The sequence below is a fragment of the Drosophila subobscura genome, chromosome U (assembly GCF_008121235.1).
Source record: "Drosophila subobscura isolate 14011-0131.10 chromosome U, UCBerk_Dsub_1.0, whole genome shotgun sequence".
NCBI lineage: Eukaryota > Metazoa > Arthropoda > Insecta > Diptera > Drosophilidae > Drosophila > Drosophila subobscura.
In genome coordinates, this window is record NC_048534.1 from 25075269 (window position 1) to 25087361 (window position 12093).

Sequence of the window (12093 nt, forward strand, 5' to 3'; positions counted from 1 at the left end):
TGGCATACTTTGCGGCATTTCTCTGCTTGTGGCTGGCTTGGGTGCAAGCTGCTCACTCCTCCCTCTAGCTGCCGCAAAATTTGAATACAAAGATTGTTGTTGCGTCTCAAGCTTTTCCTTAACTTGTTTCCACATGAAATATGATAATTCATTACACGAAGGAGCTGCTGCCACGCCAAACCGAAAAAGAAAATAAGAAAGGAAGAAGGAGGAGGAGGAGTCAGGGTACAAAAAATATAAAGGAACGACACTCACTCAATTGTATCTTATGCAAATTGCCAGTGATTTTTCCTTTGCTTTTTCTCATGCGTTTCCTTTCCGGTTTCCTGTGTGTGAGGGCGGAGATGCCTTCTTTGGAATGGAGATGATGCTTCCTCCTTGAACCCGGAAAGTTCTTTGTGCAAGAAAGGGAAAACACAGGGAAAACAAAGACTGAAAGCGAAAACCTACTGCTGCAGGATGGGTGGAATTTCTGCCGAAAAGGGAAAACAGTTTTAAGCGGAAAACCGAGAGCAGAGCCAGGCAGGCAGCAGGTTTTCGCTTTCGTCTGCTCATCTGTTGTTGATTTTTCCTTTAAGAAAATTCACTGCCAAAATATTCATGACAAATAATGCAGATATTTTTTAATTGAATCAAAAATCTTGTGGCATAAATTTCCGCAGAGAGAGAGAGTGGGGAGAGGGTAGGTAGCTGCGAGGGAACTCGTGCATAAAGCAAACAAAAAATGTGACACACAACATTTTGTTTGTTAATTTACGAGTATTTGTTTATGATTAGGCATACGAGGGGGAAATTAAGGAGAAAACAGGGGAAGAAAAATTAAAACAAAAATGGGGAAAATAATGTGGGAAAATATAGAAATTATAAGGAACCAATATGGAATATTAGATGCAAAAAATAAGAATATTACATGGAAAGTATGACTCCACTTTCGCAGTAAAATTTTGAAGGAAAATCAAAGCAAAATTTGGGGGAAAAAATGCCTGAATCGAGCAACCCATTAAAATGAGGAAAGATCAATAAACTCTTTCAAAAGAAGTCCAGTTGCAAGCAGCAAAAGTTGCAACAAAGAGAACGAGGAAAAGTGAAGGAGAGAGGAGAGAGAGAGAAAGAGAGCAAAACCCTAATGGCCTGAAGAGCCAGCCTGAAACTCCTAATGAGAATTTGTTTGTACTCGTAAATAAAATTGCAAATTGCTTTCTCAAGTGCAACCATCAGAGCAGAGGGAAATCAATCAAATGTTTCCCAACAAAAAAATGGAAATTGGAAAAGCAAGCGAGAGAGGGAGCGGGAGAGGGAGCGAGAGAATAAAAGACTGTCGTGGGAGTGGTAGAAAATGGAATTATTTTAATTAGCTTTTGGGACACGGTGTCCTCCCCCCGCCACGAGGGGCCACGTGTCGGTTTGAGTGGCGGATTCTGGAGAGTCAGTCGGTAGACACTTGAAACGGTAATGAGAAAATGCTTTAGTTACGCGTGACACACACACACACACACACACAGAGAGAGAAGATAGAGAGCGAGAAAGGTGCCCCAGAGGGAACTCCGCAATACTTGGAAGGTGTGCAAACTCCGACAGACAGCAATCCCGCATTGAAACTCCTTTGGCTTCTATTGCCTGCAATCGGTGCAACCTTCTGTGGACTCTTCTTGAGACAGCAATCCAATATACAAGCCACCAAAGGCAAGGCATGTGCCAGAGGAGGTGCGCGAGGTTGGTAGAGACACAGAGCTGCCATTTGCCCGAAGTATTTCCTGCCGGCGTAGTGCAGTTTTTGTGGCCCTACCCTCTCAGGCATATACCTTTCTGTTTGCCACGACTCGCAATCCTCGGAGCTCTCATGGAGTGTCAACAACTTGGACTTTGGTCAAGCGGTGGGTTCCTCTTTTTTCTTGCTGGCTGCTGGCTTTTTATCGTTTTCCTTCCCTTGCCATTTCCGTACTTCTGGCATAGTTCTAGTTCTCCTTCTTCTCCCTCTTCCCCTGCCTTCTAGCACAGTTCTAGTCAGCCTCCTCCTTCCTTCCTTCCTTCCTTCCTTCCCTGCACTTGGGTCAACAAAAGTTTCCTTCTTTTTTTTTCTTCGCCTCCTCTGGAGGTTTATTTGTTTGGCCAGCAAACTTTGCTGCTTGCTACCTTTGCTGCTGCTGCCTGCTGCCTGCTGCATCCTCGTATCTGTCTCTATCTCTGTCTGTGGCTGTGGCTGTGGGCTCGCACTGTATCTGAGAGATACTTTTTGCAGGAATCGATGAAGCGTAAATGTTCAAATATTGCCGGAGATATATCTCTTTTTCCTTGCCATTCCCTTGCCTGGGAGGAGGAAAACAAAACGTGCTTTGGTCATTACTGCAACCGCATTGGGGCAGATACGAAAAGTATCTTGCAGATTGCCTTGGGATATTTTCTTACTTGAAAATGTGCCACAAAGGGGTGGAAGGGGGGCGTCCAGTGCGTCTGCCAAGTGATAAAATAGTCACCGAAGCCAGCGGCAACTTTTATGGCATGTATCTGCGCTGCCAAGCTCAATTTTCACCGGAAAAGCCAGGGGAAAAGCCAGTGGGAAAACCCCCCTTCCTTCCCTGCTGTGTTCTTAGCTGTCACCCAATTTTCCAGTTCATTTTCGAATGCATTTTTAATAAAGTTTTCTTCTTTTTTTTGCGCTTTCACGGGGAAGTCGGAAAAAGTTTGGCCGCGGAATATGATAAGTGCCGCTGTGCCGCAGGGGCAGCAGGGGCATGCCTGCCCCGTATGGGGAAATTGAATTTTCCCAGTGTTGATAAAGTGATACACGGAAGAGGGGGGAGAGTGCCTTTTCGTTGGGCAAAGTCAACAAGGAAAAAGGGAAAATTCTTGCACTCTCCTTCCCGGCTGCTGCTGCTGCTGCATTTTTTGTGAGTGCAAAAACTTTTTTGGGAAGCCACTTGGCCTGCTTTTGATTTTTCGGCAACCCAGAGACGGAATGCATGTGCAACTTTGTTGTTGTTGTGGCAAGAACAGAAGCCCGAGAGCAGCAGAGCCAGCAGCCAGCCAGCAGTTTCTGCGGCTGCTCAAGAGCGAAAGAGGACTCGAAGAGGGCGGCAAATAAAGCAAAGAGCAGAAGAGACACAAAGTGGGAGAGGAAGGGCAAAAGTTGCCAGCTTATTTATTAATATTTCAACACCAGTTGTTGGGGGGGGGGAACACTTTTCCTTTTTGCCCAGCGCCAATCAACAAGTGTTTGTTTTGCTTTTTGGCTGGAAATTGCATTTTCATTTGAGTTTTTCTTAGGCAAAAAGTATGCCAAAAAGGCAGCGAGTATGGGGTTCTGGGGGGTGTAAGGTCGAACTCTTTCTCCGACTTGTAAACAAGAATTCACCAACCAACCCAATCCACAGAGCAACGAAAACATTTCTCCCCACTCCAAGCGGCAACTTTCGAAACTTGCAACTTATCTGTTGTTTGGTTCGTTCCTTTTTTTCTTCCTTCTCTGTATCTTTTCTTGTTGCTGTTGTTGTTGTCGGGTTTGGTATCAAAAGTTTCTTAAGCCATGTTTTAACCACACATCAGGGCAGGGGCTTAGTAGTGGGGGGTGCGGGGTGCGGCATGTGTGTGCATGTTGCACCAACCAACTGGTTTTTCCACTACAACTTTCGTGTTGTTGTGGCCAAAAGCAATTTCAGCCGCTGCATAAAAACGCATAAATGGGCGCTGGTGAAAAGTTTTCAGCAGAGAGTCAGTCATCGAGTCTCAGGGGCTTATTCTCAAGAGAACTTTGAGTGTGTGAGAAAGAGGAAGGGAGAGAGAGAGAGAAAACTCTAAAGTCGTCTTTGACTCTGTGGAATCTCTTGCTACTTTTTGCCATCTTTTTTGTGCCACAAAAGACAGAAAGAAGCTTCTGCTTGCCTCTGCCGCTTCGTTTTCGTGTGGCACACGCATTGCACATTTTCTTGTGTTTCTCCACCTCCACCTCCTCCTCCTCCTGCTCTTTTTCTGCATTGTCATGCAGAAGTTGTAATGAAATAACGGTACAAGCGCAGGCCTGGCCCATCCCGCAACCCACTTTTTTGTCATTTATTTCTCAGGTAAGCAGCAGATGGTGGAGTCATGCAATTGGCACTGGCTGAGGGCTGGGGGACAGCAGCTGCAACAGCACCCAACATGCGAACAAAAACACAGATACACAGATACTGATGGAGTTTTCTCTTACTTAACCCATTGGGTTGTCTGCTTTTAACCCTTTAGCAATGTTTTTGGGTTTTTTAACAATTTTCTTGTGGGTTGAAAGTGTAATAAATATGAAATCTGTGCAAAACTTAGTTTAGGAATAGTTTTTTCATGCTAAAAACTTGAATTTAGTTGTATTTTATGACTATCTAATGTACATTGAATGACAAAAGTGCCGAATATTTGTGGATTATTATTTTTTATAGTTTTTAAAACATAAAAATCCATAACAACTGCTTGAAAGTAGTCGACAAAGATTTATTAGAGCGCCTTCACCCTAAAAGTGAATTAAGGGACATCAAAAGAGTGCCACTAGGAACACCTTTAATCCAACTAACATTTCTAGCCTTGAGAAATGCACTTAACATTCACCTAACAGCGTTCCAACATTCGCTCTTTGCATTGTGGCACCTAACAGTCGTTTAACATTTGACGGCTTCGGATTGCCTGTTCAAGCAAACGCGCTGTTAAGTAACATGGTGCTCTACCCGCTGCAGCTGTTACCTTAACATTCTGTAATCTGTTTAACCGCTGCTGCTGCTGCTGCAGCGCGCTGTTTCGCTTTCCATTTAAGTACTGGAAGCTCAAGCCCATGAATACGAACGGCCCCCGATTGACATGAATGGGTTAAATGTGCCACTTAAATGTTGTCACGTTTCTCAAGCTACCTCTACCCCCACCACTCACTCCCTCTTCTCACTGCTCCCACTTCTTTTTTAACCTTTTGTGATTTTCAGCTGCTGCTGGGGGATCGTCTTCTTTTTATTTTCGTTCGTTGGCCAGAAGCTTACAACTTGGCCATCAATATTTCTTTTACCCTCCCCAACTACTGGCTGCCTCAATCGACTTTTGCAGACACACACAGCAGAAACCAGTTTGCCGCACCTTACACATACCCTACCTTCCAGCAGAGAGTGTCCCCTCTGCCTCCATGCCGCTCCTGCCACCACTCCTGCTCAGCCTCTGTGCTGCTTCGTTCCTTCCTTCTCGTTCGCCTTTAAATTGCAATCTTCTTCCGTTTCGTTGACTTTTGCTGCCTCAGACTTACGGAGTCTTGTTTGGATTGCTGGCCAAGGCGCTGCTGCTGCTGCTGCTGCTGCTGCTGCTGCTGGGGTGCATGTGGCAAGGATAAACGGGAGCGCCATTTAAAACAGATAACATTCATTGTAACAGCAGCAGCAACAAAAGCAGCAGCAGCACCTATTTTTCTTACCTCTGTGGATACCCTTTAGCCTCGGAAAGGTCTTGCCGAACGCCTGAGAGCAGAGCAGTATCCAAAAACAAAAGATCAGATCAAGATTTAAATGGTAAATTTTACATGGAAATACACAACTCTACCAAAAGTCATTCATATTGTGCCCCCATATCATGGGTTATCATAGGATAGCTGTGTCGAAAACCCATTTTAACTAGAGATAAACCAATAAATCTCTTTATCTACAATTTCTTATATATTTCTGCACTTCAACAGAGTATCCAAAGTGAAAGGGCATTCCCAAGCTTCTGTCTTACCTTCAAGAACGGCGCTCCTTTTCTCTTCGCTGCAATCGTTACGTTTCCATTTGGATTTCGTTTTTCATACGGTTCTTATTCAGGGGCTACTATCTGTGTGACTCATAAGAAAATTATGTTGCATTTTATGGGGCAGGAGAAGCTGAGAAAGAGAGGCGACTGCAGTTTTTATCGACTCTTGCTTTTGGCCAAGAAGAAAGGATTGCTCTGCGCCCAAGCCAAAGTTGGCAAAGGGACAGGGAGCAAGGCTAAGGATTCCCTAGGACACAGCACAGCATTTGGCTTATACATAAAGACATTAAAGGGGGAGAGAGAAAGCATGGAGAAAGGCTTAGGGGGCGGAGGATGAGGGCAGGCGTTGAGATTGCGACTTTGGTGCAGTGCCAGGGACAACAACAACAGCACAGCTCTTGGGTTCTGTGTCCTTAGTCCTGAGTCCAGGCGGCTCTCTGATTTGCCATTGTTCTTGCTGCTGCTGCAGAAGTCTTAGTCCTAGGACTCGGGCGCTCCTCCTGATGCTGCTGCTGCTCCAGCTCCAGCTCCTGCTGTCTGCAGGCAAAATAATAAGACATAATTCCTAAGCTGCTCCTGCTGTTCCTTCGCTTCGGTCCGTCCTTCATCCTTTGGCAGTCCCGCTCTGTTCTGCTCTGTATTTTGTCCACATTATGCATAACTTTGCATCTCTCTGTATCTAAGTGCCGTTGGACACCTTGGCAAGCTGCGGGATACTCTGTCTTTTGCAGTGAAAAATCTCTGTAAGGGAAAGCAAAGATTGCAAATGGAACGAAGCGTCATGCAGTGAGGAAAATTAATGTGAAATTATGTGAGCAAATTAGTTTCAATTTGTTTTCAGATAATATTTTCAAACCAGGGAATGTTGTGAAATAAATTCTCTTTTAGTTTATGGGAAAATTTATACAAAATAGTAAATTAAAATAAATTAGTTGAAATTTGAGTCGAGTATTTCCACAAGCCTTAAGATCTTCTTCTTATAGTAAACTGAAGATTCTACATAGATTTTCCAATTGCAATTCAAAATTCTGAAATTATTGCCATCGATATTTATCGTTGTCATGAAATATCTTCTTAGAATATCCTTATACATATTTCCCTCCAATAATATAGCTATAAATTCATTTATTTACTCCTTTATTTCCCTAAATATGTCATAAACGTTTATAATCGAAAATTAAGCATATATCGATAATTCTAACTCAACTCTGAGACTCTATTAATGCCTAGCCTGTACTCGCATGCGTGTGTGCGTGTGAAATATCCTTGTAATTATCAGGCAAATGTTCTCACCGAAACTTTGTTTCCAATTAAAATCAAAAATCCATACCAACTTAGACTGTAATCACACGTGGCCAGGCACTGAGAGTGCGACAGGGATGGAGCTACTGTAATTGCAGCAGAAAGAGTGAGACATGCAGAGGAGAGACACGGCAGGATATTCAGGACAGAGAGAGCGAGGGAGGTGGGCGTATTTCTTACATTTTATGGCCCAAAATTCAATGCTGGTAATTAACTCTGCAAAATCCAATTATGGCAAACTTTTCTCCAAAGTCTCACCCCCGCCTTCTCTCCTTCTCTCTCTTTCGCACTACCTTTGTCTATGTGTTGCTCTCTCTCTGTCACCCTCAAAGTATTTCGTCTGGTCCCATGGCATGTGGAGGAGTCAAGGTGTCTTCTTCCCTCTGTCACTGTCTGTGTGCCAAAGTGTGAAGTTTTCTCTCGGTGTAGAGCATGGGGCATGTGGCATGCGGCAAGTGTGTGTGCGAGTGCATTTATAAGTGATATGCAGAGCATGCAATTAACAAGAGCAAATTCACTCGGCCAAAAGACAGTGGGGAGTCTTCTGCTTCTGCTGCCACGTTCTCTCGGGGTTTCTTGCCACTTGCCACTGTGGGTGCTCTCAGGGCTCTCGTGTTGTGGCCCCTAAAGGCAGACTTGCCACAAAACCAAATTCCCACCCGCACCCATGCCTGGGTGCCCCTCTGGCTGACTCTGGCTTCTCCCTTTGTCTTGTCATTGTTTCCATTTTAATATAATTCTCACGTCATAATTGCGTATGGACCCCACTCTACCTCCCCTCTCTTTCTCCCCGTGCAAGGTGTTGCCGAAGACTTTTCCCCTCCGACTAAAACTATGACCAGAATGCAAAGCAAACGTCTGTGCCAGTGTCCGTGTGTGTGTGCTGAGAATTTCTTGGCCAAAAGACAACAATGCCATGGAACTACACAGCAGAGTAGGAGCAGGAGGAGCAGTGCCAACGCATTGAACACAAAGACACAAAAAGAGATGGCAACAGGAACCAGCAGATAAAGACGGCAGCAGACGACAGACAGACAGACGGACAGCAGAGGCCGTTGACCAAATGTTCTAGAAATTAATGAAAACTTTTGCCATTTCGACTGGGCTCAATTCTTTTGAAGCCTCTGGAAATTAAGCTTAAAATTTGAGAAGAGATTTTAGCAGAGAAAATGGAAATTGTAAGATTATTTCTCGGATCATTTGTTTCTATTTATGAGCATTTTTGTAACGCTAAAAGCATGTCCGAGCATCGATTGGGTTTATTTTTCCTTCGTCAATGTACAATTTTCCCGTTTCCTGCTTTACTCTTCCTATTTCTTACCATTTCCATCACCCAAACAAATTCTTTCCGCCATAAACAGATCACAAACTTTCCCTAATTACAGCCTTTGCAAACAAATGTAAAAAAAGTTAATATTATGTATAAAAAATAGACTGAAAGTGTGCCCGGAACCGCACCCCATTCATAGATATTTATAGATAAATTCATTGTATTATCGGAAAGCTAAGGAAGAACCATTTTGCATGCACTCTTCCTGTTTTTCCCCTGCTCTTTCTGTTCTCCTTTCGAAACTTTTCCTGTTTACTTTTCCGAAGCAAAACTTGGGCTTTCCTTCGAACAAATCTGGCAAGTTAATATGGAAATTTGTTCATTAAATACATAAAACAGTGAGAGCAAAACTTGACCCTAGAATTCGCATCCATTAGCTTTTACTTGCACTCAAAAAAAGAAGTACTTTGGGACCCTCTCTCAAAGCGGAAATTGAATTTTTCTATGGGGCTATGCTGCAGCCTTCTTTTTGTTGCTCTCCCCCTTAGCCCCTTGCCCATTGCTCAAAGTTCCTGTGTCCCGTCTTCCATATTATTTTTAATTTCCAGCAATTATAAGAAATTTTTCCTTTAGCTACAATTTTTCTTGCGCGTTTTCTTTCGCCTTGCTGCAGAATGGTATATTCCTCTTTCTTTAATGATAATTTAATTAGTTGCAAGTTGCTGCTGTTGCCACCGCTGTTGCTGCTGCTGCTGCTACTGCTGCCGCTTCTGCCTTTTCGCCTCATTAATTGCACTTAACAATTCGTGAATTCTTAATGTCCGAGTCGTGAAAAAAGAGGAGACACAGAAACAGAAAGAAGTGGAGACAGAGCAGAAGCGAGACAGTGGGAGACAGAGAAAATGGCGCCAGAAAGTCAGGGAAAGTGGAGAAAAAGAATGTTAAGAACCAATGACATTTCCGTACTTAAATGTTTCAATTAATAAGAAATTAAAAGTGCACCAAAATCAATGGCATTTCGCATTTAATTGTTTTAATTATTAAGAGAAAGGCAGAGTGCAGCCAAAAGTTAAGCATTTAAATGGTAGACTTAATGAGAAATTTATAAGAACTTCCAGGAGAGGTGAGGAAAAGTGGGACAGAGCAGGGGAATAGATGAATTATTAAATTGTTGGGTGTTTCAATGTCACTAAAACCTTTTAAATTATACTTAAGAACCAATTTTAGATTTCTACTGCTGGAAATTAATGTTTTGATGCTGCAGAAATTTCGTAATCCTTGAAGTTTCGTTCTAAAGTGTCTCCAGAGTGCATATTCCTGTTCTTGGAAATGCAAATTGTCGATGAAATGCGACATTAAATGGTCGAAATCTCTGAGAAATTGATAATCATATGCCTGATAAATGCACATAAAGCAATGAAATTTCCCATCCAAAGATATTTCATAAGTAAAATTCTTTGAGCTACTAGAAATGAATATTTGTAGGCTGTAAATGGATGAAAATGTATGGAAAATGTCCAAGAAATTAGCAACAAAATTCTGGGAAATGTAATTTGGACATTAAAATGTCTTTTAATTTACTAGAAATTGATATTCTTGGGCTGCATTTACATTTGCTAAATATTTGCACAAAATATTCATGACGGAGGATAAGACAGAGCGAGTCCTTGGGTGCAACATCTGGCAATTTGCCTAAGTGCAACCAAGTGTCGACCTCTCTCTAGCCTCGCTTCTTGCCAGTCCTCTCTATCTAAAGTTTTTAATTAGAAACGCATCCTGCGAAAATGGACAGCCCTAACTCTCTGTCGTCGCTGCCTGCTGCTCCTGCTCCTGCCCCTGCTCATGCCTTTCGTCGTTGTCCTGCCGCCTCAGTAAGCAGTCAAGTGAAATGAGCAAAAGAAATGCGTTGACAACCTCTGCTCTCGGCCAAAAAGCTTCTACAAAAGTAACTTTAATGCCAGACAGGGGACAGCGGGCAGACAGCGAAAGCGAAATGGGCTCAGAGCTCGAAAAAGAAACAAACTTTTGACATAAATTCCCGCCGAAAAACCCAAAAAGGAGGCTACCGACTTTGCTATCTCTGTAGCAAAAATGAAAACTGATGCGCTCTGCCAGAGTTGCCACCTACTGACGTGTGATCCGAAGGCCTAGGATTTCGTGGAACAGACAGTAAGGAGCCCTCAGACGACTGCCAAATTAATTTTAATGCGATTTTCATGAGATTTTCATGGCTGTTGCAACTTTTGGGGATTTTAACGATTATTGAAGCTAATGCAAATGCAGAGGGAAGGTCTCTATCTTTCCCACTCTCTTTATCTGTCTCTTCGTCTCTCAATTGAGAGAACAATCTATAAAGCACCCAGACAGACCCACGGCAGCACCCCTAGTCCAACAATTTATGGCCTCTCGAGCCACTCGGAACACTTTTTTGGCTTTTTTTTTGGACTGGCTTAAACGCCGACTCATGCATATTTGATGCCAAATATAAAGCGGCTATAAATTCTACTTGAAATTTACGCACCAAAGTAAGAGTAATGCGTTAAGGGAAGGGTCCTGCGAGTGCCAGTCAGGCGCCGTATCGCGGTGCGCTAAGGTGCTGCCTGGCTGCGCGCCCAAAGGTAGGCAATGGAACTTGGGAAAAAACTTTGTCGTTGGTCCTTTCGGTGTAGCGTGTGTGTGTTTGGATGTGTGGAATGAACTGAGGGACAGTTACAGTCCTCGCTTGCCTTTTCCTAAAGCATATGAAAAAGTTACTTGAAATTGTTTTTCCCTTTTTTCTGTCGCCTTCCTCGAGGCATTGAATTCGAGGACTTGCCGGCGCTCGCTCCACACATAATGGTTTATTAAGAATTAAACACAAAAATTTGTTGTCCTTTTGTTGTTTTTTTCTTTTCACTTTCTTTTTCTTACTTTTAAACCGATTTTTGTTTTGTTTTTATGCTTTCTTTTGTTTTTCTTTGAAGCACCAGCAAGTATGAATGAAAAAAAAGAGAGCAACAGCTGATGAAAATTTCATGGAAATTGAAAAGGTTCTTATGTCGTCGGTTGAGTTTTTGTGTGTGGGTGTCGACGGAGGGGTCGTCTCTCTGCTGCAGCGTTTGATGAACTTAAAAGTTATGATTGTTGATGATTTTTGGGAATTAAAGGAATATAAAAAATACTTGTAAAAAAAAGTTATGCTTTTAGCGTTTGTTGGTCAAGTGTTTTTTGAGGGGAATTTTAAATGAGGTGATGAGAAATCAAAAAGGTGTCATTGGAGGGTGGAATGAACTTGGGAACAATGTGTGGAAAACGTTGTAAAATATTCAGAGAGTTCCTTTGGTTGAATTGGGGATCTTTAAGCTATGAAGAAGTTCCCTTTAATGTCTCAAACATGCCCTTTAATTCATGAGTGACAACTACAGAAAATATGAAGTAAATGGAAGAAGTTTTATACGATATTTCCATCTATAAATCCCTCGAGAATATTCTTTTATCGATCCATGTAATCCATTATATTAACTCTCATTTCTCCTTTCTTCTCTCCTACAGTTATCTTAGCGTTGAGCTCCACGATCCTTGCGGACGAGTCCATCGACACGCGTGAGAATGCGGATCTGACGCTCAAGTGCCGCTTCACGGACAAATACGAATCGAATGATTTCTCATTCTTTTGGACACGCTGGACAGCGAATCCTGCACAGTTTGACAATGTGGCCATCGGGGAAGTTCAATTGAGTTCCGGCTATAGGTGAGTAAAGTTCCCTCCCCATAGATAAGTTGACACATGATGAAAATGGCAGGGATTCCCCCTGGTA

General features: G+C 42.8%; 1 protein-coding gene across 3 annotated transcripts in view; it reads left to right on the top strand.

Moving 5' to 3' along the window:
- Positions 1-12093, top strand: part of LOC117902251 (Down syndrome cell adhesion molecule-like protein Dscam2) — a 108746-nt gene that overhangs the window by 44572 nt on the left and 52081 nt on the right. For 2 of the 3 annotated variants that reach the window (XM_034813509.1, XM_034813507.1), the window contains exons 2-3: positions 1431-1433; positions 11828-12026. In XM_034813509.1, coding sequence (XP_034669400.1) covers positions 1431-1433; positions 11828-12026 — 202 coding nt within the window. The remainder of the gene's footprint in view (positions 1-1430; positions 1434-11827; positions 12027-12093) is intronic. The other variant, XM_034813508.1, reaches the window with a different exon arrangement.